A 22,744-nucleotide genomic window follows, 5' to 3' on the forward strand; every position below is an offset into this window, starting at 1 on the left:
GGCGTCAGCATGTGCCGTTTCACATACTAAACTGCAACCTTTGGTCGCAATCAGTACCGTGTGTGCGTGTGTGCGTGCGTGCGTGCGTGCGTGCGTGCATGCGTGTGTGTGTGTGTGTACCATGTGAAGGTATGGTGTGTGGAGAGAGGGCGAGATCATTTAGCGACCTACAACTGGGTTGCAACCTGGTCGGTAGTTACCAGGTTGCAACCCAGTTGTAGGTCGCTAAATGATCTCGCTCCTACTGGGGGTGTGTGTGTGTGTGTGTGTGTGTGTGTGTGTGTGTGTGTGTGCGTGCGTGCGTGCGTGCGTGCATGCGTGCGTACCATGTGAAGGTATGGTGTCCTCGGAGCAGGAGGGCGTGGTGGTCTGTGTGCTGTAACCACTGGAGCAGTGCAGGGAGTCCCGGCTGGTCCTGGGGGCGTCCGGATTCAAACCCCCGACGCCCAACGTCAGAGCCAGCTGCTCTCTGGCCGAACACGACTGGACAGAGAGACAGAGAGATGTAAAGATCTGTTATTGGTTTTTATACGTGTGGTTTCCCCTGCAGGGCAACTTGTCCCACTTTATTCCATCTTTCGCTTCCTAGATAAACTTTTTTTTCCTGCGCCGCGCTACTCCTCCCACAGTTTTGGTGGCACGCACTTGGGTCACATGTCAGACCGACCGGCTTCGTCGGGAATCGATTCCTTGTATTTTGCTAAGGCAGTGTTTCTCAAACTTTCAAATTTCAAGGTGTCCCCTTAACTCTGACAGTGTACAAATGGAACCAAATGTACACTGTCAGAGTTACAGACTTGTATGGGTCAATTTAGACCTCCATAAAGGAACCCACAGAGTCCCTGAAATCTACTTTGAGAACCACTGTGCTAAGGGATACCTTACATAGTTTAATTTATATAAATGTATTTGTGAGTTGATTTTCTCCACTGACTTAAATTCAAAATGTAACTTTTCCCAAATATGGAGGTGACTGACATCATAGATGTCTGACATCATAGACCACATGAGACTGGCACAGTATGTCCATATATGGGCATTCCCAGATATGGGCTTAATATCGATGACATCAGGGATCTGATGGGAATTAATTTGCAAGTGTAATTCGGGTCACAGCAACCACACACATCTTTCTACTTGGTTTCGCTCCATTGTCTTCTCAGATAAGTTATTGATGTTTGTTTTATCAAACCGCTAAAATCTGTAAAATGCCCTTTTAATACATTTACAGACATGGCAATAATGCATAGAGTTAAAATTCACACAGTGAGGGGGTTAGAGCAAGAGCGGTAGAGAGAGAGAGAGGGAGAGAGACAGAGGAGAGGAGAGGTTTTGTCCCAGCTCTTGACGCCTCCTAGTGCTCATGATGAGACATGACATACTGTACATGACACATACACAGACAAAGGGTTTACAGACTTTACACCAGTGTAAAAGTAAAACATTTCAGGTTATGACTAAAACTGAATTTTATTCAAAACGACTATGACTAAAACTTAAACCAAACTTTAATGAACACTTCTCACAACGCATTGAGATACATGGAGCGATGGTGGAACAGACCTCAAACGGACAAATGGGCAGAATGACAACGTCAACTAGGGCTGTCACAATTATTACATAATCGTCTAATCGTAATCATTTGAGGTAATCGAAATTATTTTGCATAATCGTCATAATCGTTGCCATGTTGAGAAATGTTAATATACTGTAGTTTCAAACACTTTCAAAAAGTGGTGGAAATAGCAGATCTACAAGCTCACAACGCGTCGCATGTAGATCGGCTATTTCCACTATCAATGTTCTTTTTTAAGTATAAAGTTGTCAAATATGTCAGTAAATTCTTTGTATATTTAAGTTATGTATCATAATTGCCAGGGGCAACTTCAAAGCCTAAAAGCCAAACAGAAATGTAATTGTCAACGACAAATACACAATTAAATCGTTAATCACAATCATTTGAGTTACAATTAATCGTCATGTAAAATGTCATAATCGTGACAGCCCTAACGTCAACAAACCAAAAAAGATTCAAAAGGACTACAGTAATAACTGGATTGAAGGGTACATCCACCATATTCAAGGTACGCCCAAGAACGCTTTAGACTTAAGTTTACCTTCCCAGATGCAGACATGGCTCTGGCCCTCTCAGCATGCTGGGTGTAAGCGTTGTGCGGGGGGGCTAAGGAACCGTTCTCCGCCCCACCGCTCCCACCTTGTCCGGACCACGAGGCCAGCTGGTTGGTGGAGCCGCCAAGCGAATCCTGAAATCAATCAATCAATAGTATGTCATCAATGAGATTGAAACAACTGCATTACCTGTCCTCAAGTTAAACTTATGTTTAGGTGTGTTTAGCTGCAAGTCATATATTTGGGTTAAAACTAAAGTATTTTATTGTTTTTTTTTTTTTTTTAATGTTAAAGCTCTATATTCAGTAATAATTGTAGAGTGTTTGTTCAGTAACAGGGGTTGTCTCTCAATCTCTTTAAAATAAAAGGTTAGGGTTATATAATCGGAATATAGAGCTATTTAACGCTTGTTTTAATAAAGAACATATCACTTAAAGCATCTTTCAGGGTTAAAACACTAGACCAGGGGTCTTCAATAGCGGGTATGTGACCCCTAGGGGGTCCTCAGAGTTAATACAGGGGGTCACCACTTTTTTCTACAAGCTCACAACGCCTCACAGCGTGTAGATCAGCTATTTTCGGCAGAGTGGTTTGGTGTTGAAGGGAAAAAGGAGCAAACCAAGTACAGAGCTAAAGGTCAAGTTGTATTGAGGGGCTTATGTGATTAATAATGTGACACACTTTTATAAAATATGTAGTGGGGGTCCCTGCTTTGTCTCTCTCCATGGGGTCCTTGGTCTGAGACAAGTTGAAGACCCCTGCTCTAGACTTCATTAAGGAACAAACACATATACAGTACAGGGTTTGGTTTACAGAAATACATGGTGGTCCAACATCAAACAACTCACAGGAATATTGTACTGTACATGTCTTCACCATGGCAACTTGGAGATAAGTGCCACACACACACAAGAGACTATTTATTCACCAATACACGGGACCAAATAAAGCCAGAGATACATGGGAAGAAGACATGGAGGGGGACGTATGGAGGACCGAGGGGTAGAACTGGGATAACGAGTATATTTTTTATTTCCTCACGCTCTTGGTCAAATCCCTGCGGCTAACGTGACCGGGAAGCACTCGCCGCTGGGAGGCGGAGCCACGGGCGCCACGGCGACCGAGGCGCGAGGGGGAGTTCCCCTCGCTGAGGGAGCGGCCGGGTTCCTCGTAGCCAATCAGCAGGAAGGGGGAGGAGCGTCGCTACACATAGGAGATGGGTTAGACCGCTAAGTGTGTGTGTGTGTGTGTGTGTGTGTGTGTGTGTGTGCTGTGTGTGTGCACGCGTGTGTGCGTGTGTGCGCGTGTGTGTTATAGATCCAGGTCTAAATTATAATGGACACAAAGTCAGTAACAAAGTCAAACTATTATCGTGATCTAAAAGATATAGCAAATCATTAGAGGATTCATGTCTTGGGAAAAACATATCTATGCCTTTATCTCAAGCAGTTTGATAAAGGCACTTGTAATGGTCTCAGTTCTCCCTACAAATATATCAAGGTAGGTTAGCTCGTGACCCACAAGAGAAATAGACTTTTGCTGGTATCGAAGCTAGTGAAAACAGCACATCTACAAGCTCACAACCCGTCTCTTTGCGCCGCGTCGTGAGCTTGTAGATCGTCGATCGTCCATTTTTACTACTTCTTAAAAAATGTTTTCTAATTGATGGAATTTCTTAGACTGTTCTTTTATATATTAATGAAATGACTACATAAAAAATCATGAAAATCATATATTTTTGTGGAATGTTTTTTTTTTTTTTTTTGAATGAATAATAATAATTAAAAACTAAAATAAGGGACCCATAAAAATGTGTCTGCGAGCCACAAATGGGTCCTGACCCACTGTTTGGGAAACAGTGCCCTGACCCACAACAATAAAGGTACACTTAGTTGCGTGGTGGCGGTGTGGTGCCATGGCATTGGTCCGAAGGTTCATTAGTCCAAACTCTGAAGGTTCATTAGTCCGAATTTGTTAAGAATACTATGCCTAACTCTAACCCTAACCTCAGTAACCCTAACTAAATTCGGACTAATGAACCTTCGGACTTATGGGCAGTCCCCGGCGGTGTCGCTTGCCAAAGACAGCGGATCTAAAATCTCAGCTTTTAGATCTGCTATTGTCGGGCCAAGCGACACTAAGTGTAAATCAGGTGTAAAAATGCACTCAAAACATCTAGCGATGGCTTCCTACACTGGACGACAGGCAGAGATAAAATACCTTTGTGCGTGTGTGTGTGTGTATGCGGGCACGCATGTGTTACCTGCATGTGTATTCCATCCACGGCACAGCTGATTGAGTCCAAAGAAGGGACATGTCTCACTGAGCCAGACTGGTAGGTACTGTGACAGACAGAAGCAGCATAACATTAGGTACAGTAGAGTTCACAGGTGAGTAAAGTCAGTCAAAATGTAAAATTATTAAGTTTACAATTACAATTTACAATTTAGGCATTTAGCAGACACAGGTAATACATCAATATAATAAGCAAGATAATATGTCTGTACATCAACAACAATATAACAATGCATAGGAATATCAATCTAGAAATACAATAACATAAGGCAGACCACCTAGTACCTAATCAGTAAAAAAAAAAAAAAACGTTTCTAAAACCTGAAAAAACAATCTAGCCTCATGTATGGTCATTGAGGGGAGTGTTACAGTAGTGTTATGGGTTTAGGTGGAGTCTGAAGAGGTGAGTCTTCAGTCCACGGCGGACACTAAGGAGTGAGTCTGTAGTTCTAATGGAAGCTATAGGGAGTGAGTCTGTAGTTCTAAGTGCGACAGGGAGTATATTCCACAGTTTAGTTTGCTTTTATTAAATGTCCGAGACCATGAAAAAAAACATTCCTTGGGCTAAGAATGGCCCTACAAAACTATGGTTTAGTGATGAGTCATCACTTTTCACAGTTTTGTGGGAGCCGCCTTTACCCCAAGGAATGTTTTTCGCGCAAAACAAATGCTTGCAATGGATTCAGAATCATGAAAAACCCCTAGTTTGACCCCTCACATGCTACTTAAAGCAGATTTATTTTGGTATGTTTTATCCTGTATAGTTAATTTAATGGGACCCCAACTTTCAGCAGCTGTCAAGGATTCTACTAGGGAAACTGAATTTCAGTCTTTGTGAGATGTGTTACTAGACACCTTTATAAACACATTGGTGAAGAAAGGTTTTGGTAAGGAATTTATTCCAGGACTCTTTAAGATATCCCCTGACTATCAAGAACAGATGTGGTGCTACGAAAATGAACAAAACAGAGAGGGCGCTGTTTTTCCCTTTTCTTTGAACGATGGCTAGCCAGATTGGGCTCGCACTAATTAGTCTTGGCAACTGAGAACGTTAATCCATGTTGGTCGTGCAAACCTCCAGCTATGGACTAATGTTTATAAGCACACCAGGCACCAGACAAGACACCACCGCTGAGAATTAAGGTCTAGAAGAGACGACGAGAGACTAAAACACCTCCGGTATCGTTTTAACCGCAGAACGGGAGGATTATTTTCTTGTCACGACGAGCGGAAAACCCATTTATCTCCTCCTGTAAACTACTGTGCAGCCACGGTGAATGAAGGACATTTACAAGGACACTTCATCACCCGGCTGACAGCCGACATGGATAAAAGCCCTTATTATACAGGAAGCAGACTGGTGTCCGCTTATGGGGTGCCATGTTTTTTCCCCCAAAACACAAGGTGTCGTTTCAGGACCAAGTTGACCCAGACTAGTGGGAGCCAGGAAGGGGAAGGAAGGCTTTAGAGCATTGGTTCTCAAGGTGGGGTCCGACCGTCCGGGGACCCCCAGGGGTCCCTGAGGGAATTCCAGGGGGTCCCCAGGTCAAAGAGAGCCTAGTAAACGCCAACTTTGACGAGGCTAGGTCAAAGATAGTCGGGATCCAAATGGACCCTTATGGGTAGAGTATGTACGTAACTCAGAGAGTGTACAAATGCATTGGTTCCATTCAAAATTAACATTGATTTTACAATATAAATTTGCTAATGCAGTGGTCTTCAACATTTTCAAGCCAAGGACCCCTTAGCTGAGAGGGAGATAAAGCAGGGATCCCCCATTTACCTATTGTATAACATTGTGTTGCAGCTTTTCATGGACTTGTTTGGCAGCACTGTCATCAGTACATGTTGGATTCATGTTAATGTGTATTTTCAGATATTTAACCACTTAAATCGTCGATAGTACATTTGACCTTTCACTCTGTTCTTGATCTGATCTTTTTTTTTTTACCTCTACACCTTTGCCAGTGTGCTCTAACAGGGCAACCCGACTTTATAGTACTTGTCCGATTCAATGGTAAGACGGATTTGCAAGTGTGACTCGTGTTACGGCAACCGCACTTGCAATTTCCCAGAACTGCATCTTTCTAGTTTACATGTGAAGATACATGTACTGTATAATGTACTGTGTGTGTGTGTGTGTGTGTGTGTGTGTGTGTGTGTGTGTGTGTGTGTGTGTGTGTGTGTGTGTGTGTGTGTGTTACCTGCTGATGCTACTCTTCCTAGACAGAGTATTACTGGGAGAGGCAGGAGGAGTCTGGTACGAATAACTGAAACTTCAGGTCCAAGATGACCTGCACACAGACACACACACAAAGATACAGTATGCACAGAGAGGTGACAAATGTTGTTAATGGACGTTAATTAAATGCAGCTGTGTGTGTGTGTGTGTGTGTGTGTGTGTGTGTACCTGTTCACTGGAAGGTGGCAGTTTATTGGGGTCTGCTGTGAGGTTGGTGAGGTCTTCTAGAATAGTCTGAAGGTGGGTTACCTCTCCCAGCATGCCGATCTCATGGTCCTACACACACACACACACACACACACACACACACACACACACACACACACACACACACACACACACACACACACACACACACACACACACACACACACACACACACACAATATATAAATCTGCCTTAATCTGGTTCCTGCTGACTTACTAACCTAACACAGGAATGCTGTTTGAGACTTCCCTAAAACACCCTGGACCAGTAAGACTCCCTAATCGGGAGATAAGCGACCGTCAGGTCGCAATGTCGCATACACAAACTTTAGAGGGCAATGGTAGCCAATCAGGAGGGAATATGGGAAATGGGACAGATCCATGTTGATGACATGAGTCTAGACATATTGTGTACCGCTTTGCGGTGGCGGAGATATGAGTAGGGCAAAAGTGTGACGTGACGTGATGTGACGGACAGACAGACAGACAGACAGCCTGTGGAGGTTTTGATAGTAACTGCCACCTGACGGTCGCAACAAGTTCCACACCTCCTAGACTATTCTCCATTCCCTAAAACACCATTAACTATGTTCCACACGTCCTAGACTCTTCTCCCTCCTGGCTCTCAAAATGTGGAATACACTCTTCATTGGAGTCAGAAATGTAGACTCCCTAACCCTAACCCCCCCCCCCCCCCCCCCCCCCCCCCCCCCCCCCTGAATGTTCACCTCTTTAGACTACACCTTTTTCTTTTTCAGGGAAACATGTATAGTATAATTGTCAGCTTTCTTGTCTTTAACATTGCTAACAGTTTCCTAGAGGCGCTACATTGTTATCTCTGCACGCTAGTTGTGACTATTTCCCTTGTTGTTTATTGACTAGAGTTCAAGCTTACTCTGCTTTTTCTAATTGTATCACTCTGGATAAGAGGGTCTGCTTAGCCTACTGTAAGCAGACATCCCGAAAGTTGTGTGAGTCTCCCGGAAATTAGTGTCTGCTCCCAGACACCCGCGAGTGGCAGTGAAGCTCCCGAAAATGCTGACCAATAAGCAGATCCGGTCTAAAGCCACGTAAGAGCCACAGTCACAGACCTGATCTGCAACCCACGATGCAATTTCTGTATTCTCATTCGTCGTTGAACTGTCAATCTGTCAAATGAATGATTGTCATTCGCGGTGGGAGATGTGGGCGTCTAAAAGTGACCAACCCCCAGGCGGGGGTATAATCAGGTGATAACAAGCAGGTTTCTTTGCGTGATGACAGATCATCTTGCTTAATATGAATAAAATAACAGTACTTTACAACTGTCGGGTAATTTTTCGCTCCGAGTCTGTCGGTTGCCGACGACAACGGTGCTGGGGGTGGACATAAGAGTTGTGACGCACGGCACTGTTGTTGTGCCTGGTTGCACACTAAACTGAAAGCTGTTGTGTTGCTGGAGCGCACCCAAACTGAAGAAATGACAAATGAGAGTGAGTGAACTTTCTGCCAAATAGGTAAGACATGCATTATATTAAGCCTATTTCTGCTGCCGTGCAGAACCATTTTTAACCGTATAAAACGATGAATATCCCGGGAAAAAACTTGCACATGGGCCCACCCAGACCTCCTGGAAATATAAATCTTCAGGTTGGGATGTCTGTGTTAGGGTTCCCACACATCTTTACCAATTCATTTCCAAAACCTTTCCAGAATATTTAACCCAATTTCCAGGACTATATAACAATAATTCTGCTCAATAACGAGTCGTTTACTCCTATGCGCAATGCCCAAAGACAGGTAGTTATGCCAGTGGTTCTCAACCTTTTCAGGCTGTGACCCCTGAAATAATCATATTTTAACTGGGGACCCCACCCTGACGAGCACTAAGAGTTGAGGAATTTTGTTTTTGTATAACACGTTTCTATTGTGAAAATAGCAGATCTACATGCTCACAACGCCTCGCGTTGTGAGCATGTAGATCTGCTATTTTCACAATTTCTGCCTCTAATATTTGACAATTTGGCCAATGTTTAATTTGTCAATTCAGTATTAACAAAATCAATAACCAAAGACAATGTGTAGTTATTTTTTCCAGGACCTTCCAGGACCCCTTGATCAATTCCAAAACTTTTCCAGTACTGGAAAAATATTTTTCTAATTTCAAAATATTTCCAGGAACTTCATGACCGTGGGAACCCTGGTAAGTTGTATTATTGACAGCATGTGACCCACCAGCACAGGTTTAAGCAAGGTGACAAAGCTGCAGAAGCGAGCTCTCTCCTCCACCAGGGCTCTGACCACAGCCTTCTTCTCCGTCTCCTCCAGGACGGCGTAGCGCACGTTCACGTCCTGCAGCGCGCTGTCCAGCTGTCCCCGCGCCTCACCCTTCCCTGTGGAAACACACACACAGGTAGGAACCAAAATTAGACTGGAATATATCAACCGTGGACCAGGGCATTCAAGAATAGTGATTTTTAGTATTCGAATTATTCAAACTCAAAGTATTCGAATATAGTTGAATATTCTACAGGACTGGTCAAACTGTCAAATATTAAGTAAGCAAGAGGCGAACATTGTGAAAATAGCCGATCTACATGCTCACAACGCTGAGGCGTTGTGAGCATGTAGATCTGCTAGTTTCACAATATTTATCTGTGGAACCGAGTCACATTAAATGTAATACCTACAATTCCTAGTGCTTGTCAGGGTGGGGGTCCCCAGTTCAAATATGTTTATTTTGGGGGTCACTGCCTAAAAAGGTTTGAGAACCCCTTGCTATAGAGCATTAACAAATTCATCCACCAGGGGCATTGACAGCTCATTCTTAAGACTTACTATCTAGCCAAGCTTTATAAACTATATACTTTTTAAAGAGAAAACAATAAAATAAAATAAAAATAAGCGAATATTCGACTTCGGTGAAGAACGTCGAATAGTGAATTTGATATTCGAATATTCGAATATTTGGTGAATGCCCTACCGTGGACCCCTTGTTGAAGACCTCTGATCTAAAGTCCTAGCAGCAAGCAGCTTTACTGTAAGGCAATGGCTGTAGTGTCTGACTTCCACCAGCAGAGGTCAGCACAACACCACGCACAGTAACATACCCACACTCAGTCAGATGTCTCTCACACACATACTGGATGATCTTGTGTGTGTGTGTGCGCGTGCACTGAGTGTGCGTGAATATTTAAGCCTGACATTGTTGTTAAAATATAAAGTGTGTGTGTGTGTGTGTGTGTGTGTGTGTGTGTGTGTGTGTGTGTGTGTGTGTGTGTGTGTGTGTGTGTGTGTAAGATGCATAACGTTGTTGTCGGGGGGAAACCTTGTATGTCCAAAACCGTTCGTTTATGTATTCATCATTTTGACTAGTGAAAATAGCCGAACTACAAGCACACAGCGCCTCATACCGCGACACGCTGTCTGCTTGTAGATCTGCTATTTTCACTAGCTTTGTGCGGTAGATGAAGCAGGGCTTTAAATAAGAAAAAACATACACATTTGAACCTTGGAGATACCAGGTTTCTGCCCGACAGTGTCGATAAGAAGCATTAGGATGAGTAACAAACCAAGGGAGAGAGAAAATGAGAGAGAAACAGAGAGAGCAATAGAAACAGAGGCACACAGAGAAACGGGAATGATCTCTTTCTCTCTGATGTGATTTAAAGCTTGTTTATTGGAGTCAACCACCAGCCATGTGAGCTTCACCAGCTAACAGTCACATGAGAGAGAGAGAAGGAGAGAGAGAGGGGGGGAGGGGGATATCATCTCCACTTTGTGTCATGCACTCCCTTCCACACGCATGTTGGGAAAAAATAGCAAACTCATGATTCACACTCAAACAGTCTTGTTAAAACACCACTTCAACAAGTGCACTGATTATTGACACCATATGGCATCGGCGGGTTTCCTGGGTTCTGTGTTCCCCGGGTTACGAAAAAATCCAACACCTCCAGTATGTCGTCATGTCCAGCTAAACTGTGGCCATTATTCACATGTTATCTAGGACAATGGTCTTCAACAAGGGGGTCAGGGACCCCTATGGGGTCCTCAGAGTTACTACAGGGGGTCCTCCAAATCGTTGTTTGATAGAAACCTTTTTTCTCTTTTTTTTATATGAATCGCTTGAACCATAAAAGCTCACAACGCCTCACACTTGTGAGCTTGTAGGTCGGCTATTTTCGGCAAAGAGCTTCGGTGTAGAGGGGAAAAAGAGCAGACTAAGTACAGAGTGAAAGGTCAAGTTTATAAAGTATTGACGGTTCAAGTGGTTAAATATCTGAAAACAAACTGACATGAATCCAAAATACACTGATGATTGTGCTGGCAAACAATTAAACTATGGAATCTATGAACAGGTTGTGGGTGTCCCTGAAAACGTTGAAGACCCCTGCTCTAAGACAATTGACCCAAATCTGCACTGAACGCGACACTGCTCCTGGTAGGCTGGTTGAACACACTGTGTGTGAACTGTGAACTTAAGTAAATGCACTTAGTTACTTTCCACCACAGGTCAGGCGTAGCGTTTCCACAACCCAACGGTAACACTGTGGTGTCTGTCTGTGCGTGTGTCCACATGAGGACACAGTGACCTCATAGTTTACATAAACCTATCCTCAAGGCACGATGAAAAATGACATTAGGGGACTAGACAGACAGACGGCCTCACTGCTCAGAACACAGTCCAACACGCAGCATTGTTCAATAACTAGCATCCATCTAGAAATGCACAGGGCTCGACATTAAGGCTTGTCCTGTTGTCCGGGACAAGTAATACATCCTTCTGGACAAGTTCATTAAAAATGTACTTGTCCGTTGGACAAGTGGCTCTTGGTTTCACTTTTTCTGTGACGCTCCTAGCAGCTTTGTGCTGCATGCACACTATGGACTGACGATAATATGGAGTGGAGGGTCGAGGGAGCAAGAGGGGTCGTTGGCAGTCCTTTTGTTTTTAATTCTCTATCAATGTCTGACTCCTATGCATGCATTTAAGACAGAGGTCTTCAACAGGGGGTCCCCAGAGTTACTACAGGGGGTCCTCCAAATCTTTGAGTTTTTTTTCTCCTTTTTTATATTAAACACTAGCATCCATATTCTGCGAACTTTAGCCAAAAATAGCCGATCTACAAGCTCACAACGCCTCGCTTGTAGATCGGCTATTTTTGGCAATGAGCTTTGGTGTAGAGGGGAAAAAGAGCAGACTAAGTACAGAGTGAAAGGTCAAGTTTATTAAGTATTGACGGTTCAAGTGGTTAAATATCTGAAAACACAAATTGACATGAAACCAAAATACACTGATTATTGTGCTGTCAAAGGATGAAACTATATGGAATCTATGAAACGGTTGTGGGGGTCCCTGCTTCATCTCTCTCTCAACTAAGGGGTCCTTGGCCTGAAAACGTTGAAGACCCCTGATTTAAGAAAGACATTACAGTGAAAGGTCTCATTTTTATCCGGACAAGTGACTTTTGTGCCCGGACAAGTGAATGGGAAATGTACTTAAGTACTTGTCCAAAGGACAAGTGCCTCAAAAAGTTAAAGTCAAGCCCCGAGTACACAAATTTGCGTGTGTGTGTTTGTGTGTGTGTCTGTTTCCCAGGCGACCGCCTGACTGATGGACTTCATACTTGCCGCGTGTTTGGCCGAGGGCCGAGTGGGACGTCGCTCAGTTTAATTCATAATGTAGTTTGGGTCCTGGGGGGTCCCTTCCCAGAACTGAGTCAAAAGTACAATATTTGCCTTTGAAATGTAGTGGCGTGAAAGTCATAAGCCTCCCCCTTATACAAATCAGTGGTGGGAAAAGTACTAACAATTTTTACTGAAGTAAAAGTACCAACACTGCACTGTAGATATACTCTGTTACAAGTAGTAAGACCTGTATTCAAAATGTACTTGAGTAAAAGTACTGGTTACTCATCATTCAGAATGTCCGGTTTCATGTTTTCGATCGTTAGAAAATAGCCGATCTACAAAGCTCACAATGAGTCGCATTGCGACGCATTGTGAGCTTGTAGCTCGGCTATTTTCAAATGGCCGAAATGTATATATTTGAAGTGAAGTGGTTATTGTATATTTTGAAATAATATTCAAAATCTACTAAGTAACTAGTAACTAAGGTTTTCAAATAAATGTAGTAAAAGTACAACATTTGCCTCCTAGATGTAGTGGAGTAGAAGTGAAATTACTGAAAACTGGACATACTCAAGTAAAGTACAAAGGCCTCAAAATTGTACTTGAGTTCAGTACTAGGTAAATCGTCGAGCGGAAACCTTGAATCTCCAAGTTTCAAATTTGTACGTTATTTCGTAAAGTAAAGCCCTGCATCATCATACAAGGCTGTCACACAAAAGTAGTGAAAACAGCAGATCTACAAGCACACAACGCCTCGCGGTGCGAATGGTTTTGGACAACGACAAAATCCACTTCGTTACTTTACACCACTGGTTTTACCCCAGTATTCCAAGTAAGTGTACTTCATCGCTGGCCACCACTATGAACAGAACAGCCTTTTATAAAAAAGGCGTAAATGTAAAAACACCTTGTATGAGAGAGCTCAGAGTGCCACTGTCTGCCTGGGGGACATGACTGTACTGTATGTGTTTCCAGAGGCTGCTAACAGGACTGTTACTGTACCTAGCGCTCACACACAGGCTGTAATCAAAAGGCTTATTCAGCACCGGGGTCTAGACCTGTGTGCGTCACACACTGATGATGTCACCCGTGTGACTCCTGGCCAGCCTGACAGACAAGCGCACACGCACGCACACGCACACACACACACACACACACACACACACACACACACACACACACATACCCTCCTAAGCAGTGGTTTACCAAGTGGGTGCAGTGACACAAGTCCAGGGGTGCCACAGAATACTTTGGATACTACTTTGGAATCTATCAATATCACTGCAGTTTAACCACTTAGACCCCTCCATGCTTAGTAAAACAGAGTTGAAACGAGTGTTTTGATCTACAACAAATTTCTTTGTAAAAAATATTAGATCTGCAAGCTCACAACATATCATGTGGCTTTTGAGCGTGACCACTACTGGATCAATCAAACTGTATCATGCATGAGCAGGATGAAGGAATAATTGTTTTTTTTAATTGAGCATACAGAGACATATGGATATGGCGACGCCCAATTGACATTTGCTGAAAGAAGACATGAGTGAAGGTATTGGCATCAAAATATACTTACAGTACCAAGTATAGCTATTAAAAAAGCACATTCCTAATAATAGGTTTACTATTAGGAAATACGAGATTTCCACCCGACAATGACGATATACTAGTGTTGTTGCTGCTCTTATACCACCATTATTACTGGGGTTGGTGTGGGCCAGAGAGTAGCCCCCCGCGGTCCGCAAATGGCCCGCGGGCCGCCTATTGGGGAACCCTGATGTACAGTATAGTAGCTGCTCCAGCAGGAAAGTAAACACTAAACGCGAGCCTATTTTTTCAAACGCATTTCACGTCACAGTCCCCCGATGGGGATCGAGGCGGGGCGTGGGGGGACACGAAGTGTGTTTGAAAAAAGAGCCTCGCAGCAGCTTGTGTATAGCGGCAAAGATGAATAGTGAGAGAGCTACAGTGCAACTGCAACAGGCGCTGCTCGAATGTGTCACACCCAGGCTCGCTCAGATCCCGCCCGTAGCTGCTGCTGATTGGTTGGAACCGGGCGGTGTTCGATGTAGCGCCAACCTCTGAGGCGCAATTTGGAATCGCACATGGGTTCTGGGCGGAGCCGTTCGTTTTCATCCCCATCGGAAGGTTAGTTACTCACCAGCGTTAGTTTCACTGAGGTTAGAGTTAGGGTTAGTGTTAGGTTTAGGTGGTCGCACCTCCGCGCGTTCCAAGCGAACAAAAAGGAGAGCTCCCCAGCTCCGGTTCAGCCAGTCAAAAGCTTCCATGGGCGGGGTTTGCCCTGAACTCATGTGCGTTTCCAAATAACGCATCTCTGAGAGGTTCCAGATGGAAGCTGTATAAGGAACTCAATGCGCCACCATCTGGCGGAGTCAGGTTAAAAGTTTGCAACATTTATTAAAAATGGCATTCATAAGATTGCCGTCCTGAAACGATATCCTCACAAGTATAGCAATACAAAGCTGTGTGTGTGTGTGTGTGTGTGTGTGTGCGTGCGTGCGTGTGTGTGTGCGCTCTGAAGTGGTCCTTCCCCCACATAATGACAGATCACACACACACACACACACACACACACACACACACACACACACACACACACACACACACACACACACACACACACACACACACACACACACACACACACACACACACACACAGATAAGCAGACTGGTGCACATATACACATACTGTGGGAGCACACTATACATGTGCAACTGCATCGACACACTGTACCAAGCACGCACACATGCGCGTGCATGCACACACACACACACACGCGTGCGTGCGTGCGTGTGTGTAGATGTGTCATGTCATCATTATGTGGTTACTGGTGGCCAACAATAGAACATGACTGAGCACTTTCACTCAATTACTCCTCCTTTCTCTCTCTCTCTCTCTCTTCTCTCTCTCTCTCTCCTCTCTCTCTCTCTCTCTCAATTGCAGAGAGCGAGAGACAGAGAGAGAGAGAGCGATAGAGAGAGAGAGAGAAAGAGAATAACAGAGAGATGTTTGGATGAGAACATGTCCAGAGATGTTTACACCACATCACACACTCTGATGTGGCTGGACCTGCCCTCTGCTGTGTGTGTGTGTGTGTGTGTGTGTGTGTGTGTGTGTGTGTGTGTGTGTGTGTGTGTGTGTGTGTGTGTGTGTGTGTGTGTGTGCATGTGCATGCAACGGCTTTGATTATGGGATGGCCATGCCAGGTGCTACCATGGCAACTGCAGGGTGTGTCACACAACCCCCCCCCCCTCCCAAAAAAAGAACACAACAAAGCACAATAGAGACGGACTTCCCATCAGCCACTGGGCCACACCCGGGGAACTCTGGGTTGTTATGGCGACAGAGCAGGTAAGCTAACACAGCTAGCACTGTTTGTTTAACTCAGTGTTTCTCAAATGTTCGCATTTCAAGGTGTCCCCTTAACTCTGACTCTGTACAAATGGAACCAAACGGACCTGTTAGTGTTCATGTGTATACTGTCAGAGTTACAGACTTGTAAGGGTCATTTTAGACCCCCATAAAGGAACCCACAGAGTCCCTGGAATCCACTTTGAGAACCACTGGTACAACTACTGCAGTGGTTATCAAAGTGCAGACCAAGGGAATCCCAGCAGTCCTTTGGGGAGGTTTTAACAAAATCCTTCTCTTCTGGGGGTCCCTGGTGTCAAATATTTTCAGATGGGGGGGATTTGCAGTGGGAAAGCTGAGGGGGAGACAGTATGTGAGAGACAGACAGACAGACAGACAGACAGACAGACAGAGAGTTTAGAGGACAAGGGGAGTGTATGCGATACTGAGGAGAGACATTTCTCATAGGAGCTGACCCTAGATCAACAAGGTATCAACCACTAATGTACGTCCATGCTTATTCCTTACCTTTCTTCACTTTCTTCTGTAGTTTAATGGTGTCTGACGACTTCTTTTTAATGTCTGCCCTGGCCTTCTTATACTCTGAGAGAGAAAGAGAGAGAGACAGAGCAAAAATAATCATTTTGGGGGAGAGATTTTTTATTCAACTCATTTACTGACCCAACCCAAGAATCCCGAGAAAGATCCGCTGGTCCAGACCGCTTCGCCCGAGAAACCCGAGCATTTAATTAGATTGCATTTAGAAAAATAATCCAAAATCGGATCACCGCTCCGGGGTTAATAGGTAACCTAGAGGTAGTGATTCCGTTCTGGGCCGGTAACCCGGAACCGGACACACATTTTTTGGCCGGAACAAGCCGTTTCTCTGTACTGTTCTTTCTTACTGTTTGCTTACTTTGTAAACACAGCTGAGGCCAACTCGAGAACGGAAGCTTGGAGTCACATGCGTTTTTTTTTTTTTTGTGTTCGCAAACGGCGAACTGCTTTGAATTCTAACATAATGCGATGCGTTTTAAAATGTGTTTGAAACATTACAGCTGTAAAAAATATATAATGTATATACAAAAAAAAGGCAGTATGCCCCCCTGGAAAAATATTCTGCCCGCACCCCTGGACTAAAGACACACTACGCAATTCCTCTGGGTTATTCCACAGACATTATCCACTGGTGTCAGACTGTGGGAGGTGAGGTGAGTCTCTACACTGTGTCACGTTCGCATAATGTGAGATGGAGTTACGACCGGGACAATGATTTACCTCCACCAAACTAAACACATACTGTACGACAAAGGATGAAAGCTGTGACACGTTCTTGAGTTGACATAAGAGGAGACATTGGGTAGGGCCGCAAATATTGATTATCTTCTTCCGTAATCGCTAAAAATGTCACTTAAATGACTGGCATGCAATTTATGTGGTTCACACTTTGAACAAACATGCGTTCTGTGGCACTGGGTTCCTAGCTCAACTCACTATGGGAACAGCGGCCCCTGGCGATGTATACAGAATGACCAGCACTTATATTAATACTTCATAAACCTTGTCATAAGTTGTCATATATGATTACAAACATTTCGTCATTGTCGGGTGGAAACCTCGTATCTTCAAGTTTCAAATTTGTACGTTCTTTCCCAAAGTAAAGCCCTGCTTCATTATACAAGGCCGTCGCACAAAAGCAGTGAAAACAGCAGATCTACTAGCACACAAGTTGTGTGCTTGTAGATCTGCTGTTTTCACTAGTTTAAATCATTTTTAAAATGATAAATGCAAAACGAACGGTTTTGGACATACAAGGTTTTCATCCGACAACGACGATTTATAATCATTAAAATGCCTTATAGACCCTGGTCTTACCAAACCATTTCCGTCCCCATTTCGTAACGCAGTCATAGAAACACGTGACCGGTTACTAGTATATACTCACCCATACAGTACTAAGCTACCTGCCGGAGGGTTAGGATTTAAGACTCTTTCACAATAAGGCACAAATCCTAACGTTTCACAAGGTTGTTTGCAAGGATGAAGCACGCTGCAGGAGTATGCAGGGGGGATAGCGCAGGAACCTTGTGTCCACATATATATATATATTTTTTCTTTTTCATACAGTATATTAATCTACTTGGTAAACAAACATTGTCAACAAAAAAGAATAGGCCATCTACAAGCTCACAACATGTTACAGCATGTATTGTGAGCTTGTAGACCGGCTATATGAGCTATATTCTTGAAACATTTGGAAAGTAAGTAAGCCGCGCCGAGCCATGTGGCCCATTAGGCAGGAGCCTACTGTACAGTATCTCCCGTTTCAGTAGTGTGAGGCGGCTTGATGCACAAGTACATCCCAGTATTCAGTAACATTCTTGAAGGGATCTCTGGCTAATACGACAAATATGCCTTAATACATTATAATTGTCCTCTATAACTACAATGTAAAATTAAAAACACCTTAAATATTTTATTTCTTCTAGAAATAGCAAATCTTTCACTCAATAGGGGAAATGCCCGTCGCAAGTTGATGATGTCATAAAACCATGTGTGGTCTATCCCACTTTATTTATGGCACACAATGTATGGCCTGAATGTGAAAATAAAAACAAACTTAATACTTCCTATGGTTAATATGAGCATCAAATCAATATTTCAAATGTGTGTCTTTTTGTTTTCACATGCATGCCATAAATTCCATAAGGATAGACCACACATGGTTTTATGACATCATCAACTTGCGACGGGCATTTCCCCTAAATTAGCTATTTCTAGAAGAAATCAAATATTTATGGTGTTTTTAATTTTACATTGTAGTTATAGAAGACAATTATAATGTATTCAGGCATATTTGTCTTATTAGCCAGGGATCCTTTTAAAAGTTTTGAAAAGTGACCTGGTTAATCGTGTCTGTGGGTTTTATAAATCTTTAGCCGACCCAAACAAGAGCTTGCGCGACTAAAAAATAACCACATTAGATTCATTGGAACACACCATTTCCAGAAAAGTAACTGGTTGGAGATACAAGGTTTCCAACTGACAGCGACCACATTACAGTACTATCTAATCTGGAGTTGTGCCTTGGCATGGAACAAAAACACAATAATGTCAATACCTTTCACTATGAGCGGTGAAAACATTCTTTGTGCACGGTGGTGAAGTGAAGCTGTTTGAACCACGTTCAACCCGGTGCCCCTGGTTTCACTATTTGCTGCACGACGTTGAATATAGAGCTTAAGTGGTTTAAACTTAATCACTTTAAGACGGTCATGACAGGACCACTGCAAAATTGGACTGTGTGTACTGTATATATTGTTAGCATTGTATGTGTGTGTGCGTGTGTGTGTGTGTGTGTGTGTGTGTGTGTGTGTGTGTGTGTGTGTGTGCGTGCGTGCGTGCGTGCGTGCGTGCGTGCGTGCGTGCGTGCGTGCGTGCGTGTGTGCGTGCGTGCGTGCGTGCGTGCGTATGTGCGTGCGTGCGCGCGCGTACCTTTTGCATGGTCTTTGTCCAGCTGACTGGTGACCTTCTTCCATTCCTCTATCTTCAGCTCTAATGGAGAGATGAGACTGTCTGATAGAGACCTGATAGACACAGATGAGCGAGAGAGAGAGAGAGAGAGAGAGAGAGAGAGAGAAGGGGAGAATTAATTATTTCGAACACAACTATATATCAGCCCCTTCCTGCCAAAACACTTTTGCTGCCCCTTACTTTGAAGGGATGCATTTTTCTTGCTGCCGCACCGCTTCCTCCATATGTATACATTCAGAAGAACTATTAGACGAAACACTAATCATGCAACAATGTTTTCGAGAGACAGTAGGACACTGTATAGTTTTAACAATAGAAAGGGTGGTTCACCTTACCCACAGGTTCATCTTACCCCGTTCTCCCCCTATTACGTTTTACAGTAGTCAGATTGTTCATTTCTGTTCTGCGTACGGTAATGCCAACCAGTTGAAGAAACCACAGATTAAGGCTTCAACATTTGCTTTTATGAAATTTGAGTTTAATGGAAATTATTGCAAATTTGGACCACTTCAAATGCTCCTATCTTAATAAGCAAACATAACATATCTACAAGCTCTCAATGCTTCGTAGCACGACATGCTTCCATAGAAGCTTCAGTGAAATCTAATACATCAGAGCTGAGAATGGAAAACTTTAATTCCATTCAGATTCCAGGATTTCAAAGCCATGCTGTGTCACTGTTCAATCGGGCCAGTGTGTCAAGACGAACATTACTGATCTACAAGGCCTCTGTGTTTGTGTGTGCGTGCGTGCGTGCGTGCGTGCGTGTGTGTGTGTGTGTGTGTGTGTGTGTGTGTGTGTGTGTGTGTGTGTGTGTGTGTGTGTGCGCGTGTACATACGTGGTGAACAGCTTGAGTTTGGACTCGATGCTGCGGTGTCTCATACACATCCTGGTCAGAGCTGAGCCGATCTCCTTGGTGGCTCCTGGACACACAAAGACAACACACCTGTGTTACATTCAACTCATATCACATCACAGCAGTGTTGATATCGTCGACTAAAGCTATGACGAAAAATGTTTGTCGACTGCGTTTTTTTCACTGACAAAAATGAAATAAAAACTAAACAAAAACTACTGTAAGCTGTGGTGACTAAAACTAAGACTAAATATATTGACAATTTCTTCAACAAAATAAAAACTAGACTAAAACGTTAGGGAGTCATTTTATGTTTGGTTGTTCTCAGGCGTGATGAAAATAGCCGATCTATAAGCTCACAAGCGTTGTGACTTGTGAGCTTGTAGATCGGCTATTTTCAGCACGCAACCAAGTGTAAAATCAGTCATTACGATGCCATCAAGTCCTGCCAAAATACATTTTAGTTGACTAAATCAACAGTAGATTTAGTCGCCTAAAAACATAATGATATTTAGTTGACTAAAACTTTTCAGGTGAATAAATTATGACTAAAACTAAATTACATTTCATTCAAAAGACTATGACTAAAACTAAATCAAAATTCGCTGTCAAAAACAACATTGCATCACAGCCATACAATAAACATGTACAATACACTATATCACTCAGGGGTCTTCTTCAACGTTTCAAAGTCTCATTAGTCTGCAACGTCGGAACAACATTGCGCACCCGGATTCAACCCCGGGTCTGCCGCACTGCCAAACGCCTCATCTACTAGCCTAACAGGGAATCATTGATTAAACTGAACTTTAAAGAAAAAGTGAACCAATAAACTGGCAAAGTGTGAAACTGAAAGCGCTAATGATAGGAGAGGAAGACTGTGTAGGAGAGACAGACAGTAGGACAGCTGAGACACACATGTCTTGCTTGTCATTTGCGCACACACGCACACGCACCATCATTTGAATATCAAAATCTAAGAGCAACACTAACCAAAAACACACACTACACATGTAGTTTTAATCATAGCCTTTTGAATAAAATTCCATTTAGTTTTATTCATCTGAAATGTTTTAGTTTTAGTCGACTAAATATCATATGATTTTAGTCGACTAAATCTACTGTTGATTTTGTCGACTAAAATGTATTTTGACGGTGCCTTGATGGCGTCGTGATGGCTGATTTTATACTTGGTTGCATGCTGAAAATAGCCGATATACAAATATAAAATATACCAAACATAAAATGACTTGTCTTGTCTACTGGATCTCTTCTCCACTAGTCCCTCCAAAACATTTTAATCTAGTTTTTATTTGTTGACAAAATTGTCAATTTATTTAGTCTTAGTTTTAGTCATCATAGCTTAGTTTGTTTCATTTTTATTTAGTTTTCGTCAGTGAAAAAGGTCGACGATCCACACACACACACACACACACACACACACACACACACACACACACACACACACACACACACACACACACACACACACACACACACACACACACACACACACACACACACACACACACACACACACACTCTGAGTCATAGTTGCATGCAGGAGTGATCTGCCACACCCAAGCATGAGGAATGGATCTAACGTTAAGGTGTGTCAGAGGTGTGTTTGTTTTATTCACTATTTTGATTCACCTCGCCCCCTCCCTGGTGCTCTGTGTTCAATGGTCAAAGTCAACTTGCACACATGTACACACACCCACGAAAATGCAAACACGGTCTATACAAACACACGCGACAAACGGCTACACAAACTGGTAGGGGACAAGCCTAGCTGAGCTAGACATCCCAGCCATGTTAAAACAAGGAGGGAATAGATACTGCAGTTAGTTAGCTAGATGCATTAGTATCGAGGCTGGCCCCAGGCTAGTAGGGGACTGCCCCATAGGTTGAACTCCCGTTGGGTCGAACAGCGTCGGTAGGTTAGATAATCACCCGCGAGCGTCGGCAGGTTAGATAATCACCCGCGTCACGGTTACTGAGGTTAGGTTTAGGGTTAGGGTTAGAGTTAGGCATAGTTTTACTGAGGTTAGGATTAGGGTTTGGGTTAGAGTTTGGTTGGTCGATCCAAAGGGTGTTCGACCTAATGACATGTTACCAAACTGGTAAACCTCTGCGTCTTACACCTTAAAAAGCGTAAAACGTTGCCAAAGCGTGTGTGTGCTTGTACGTCTGGATATGTGCAGTGTGTGTGTGTGTGTGTGCGTGCGTGCGTGTGTGTGTGTTGTCGCTTCTGAAGACAAATCATTATAAAACCCAAAGTGTTGTGTAAAGGTATAAATATTAATTTAGTGTATTGCTGGATGACTCATGGTGTGTGTGTGTGTGTGTGTGTGTGTGTGTGTGTGTGTGTGTGTGTGTGTGTGTGTGTGTGTGTGTGTGTGTGTGTGCAGGGCGTTGTCCATTCTGCTGTTCAGACATGTCCAATCAACCTCCCAGGTGTGGTTTTCCTACATCACTATGCATGTCAGTC

At 43.4% G+C, this 22,744-nt stretch overlaps 1 protein-coding gene across 1 annotated transcript in view; it reads right to left on the minus strand.

Annotated features, from left to right (window-relative positions):
- The window catches only part of mtss1 (MTSS I-BAR domain containing 1), a 104,423-nt gene that overhangs the window by 11,932 nt on the left and 69,747 nt on the right, over positions 1 to 22,744 (minus strand). The window contains 10 exon segments of the mRNA XM_080728911.1: positions 327 to 483; positions 2,118 to 2,264; positions 4,394 to 4,472; positions 6,630 to 6,701; positions 6,703 to 6,719; positions 6,836 to 6,943; positions 9,089 to 9,246; positions 16,391 to 16,465; positions 19,358 to 19,449; positions 20,236 to 20,320. Of these exon segments, the coding sequence (XP_080585037.1) occupies positions 327 to 483; positions 2,118 to 2,264; positions 4,394 to 4,472; positions 6,630 to 6,701; positions 6,703 to 6,719; positions 6,836 to 6,943; positions 9,089 to 9,246; positions 16,391 to 16,465; positions 19,358 to 19,449; positions 20,236 to 20,320 (990 nt within the window).

This window comes from Nannobrachium achirus, assembly GCF_963921795.1.
Source record: "Nannobrachium achirus genome assembly, chromosome: 6".
Taxonomy (NCBI): domain Eukaryota; kingdom Metazoa; phylum Chordata; class Actinopteri; order Myctophiformes; family Myctophidae; genus Nannobrachium; species Nannobrachium achirus.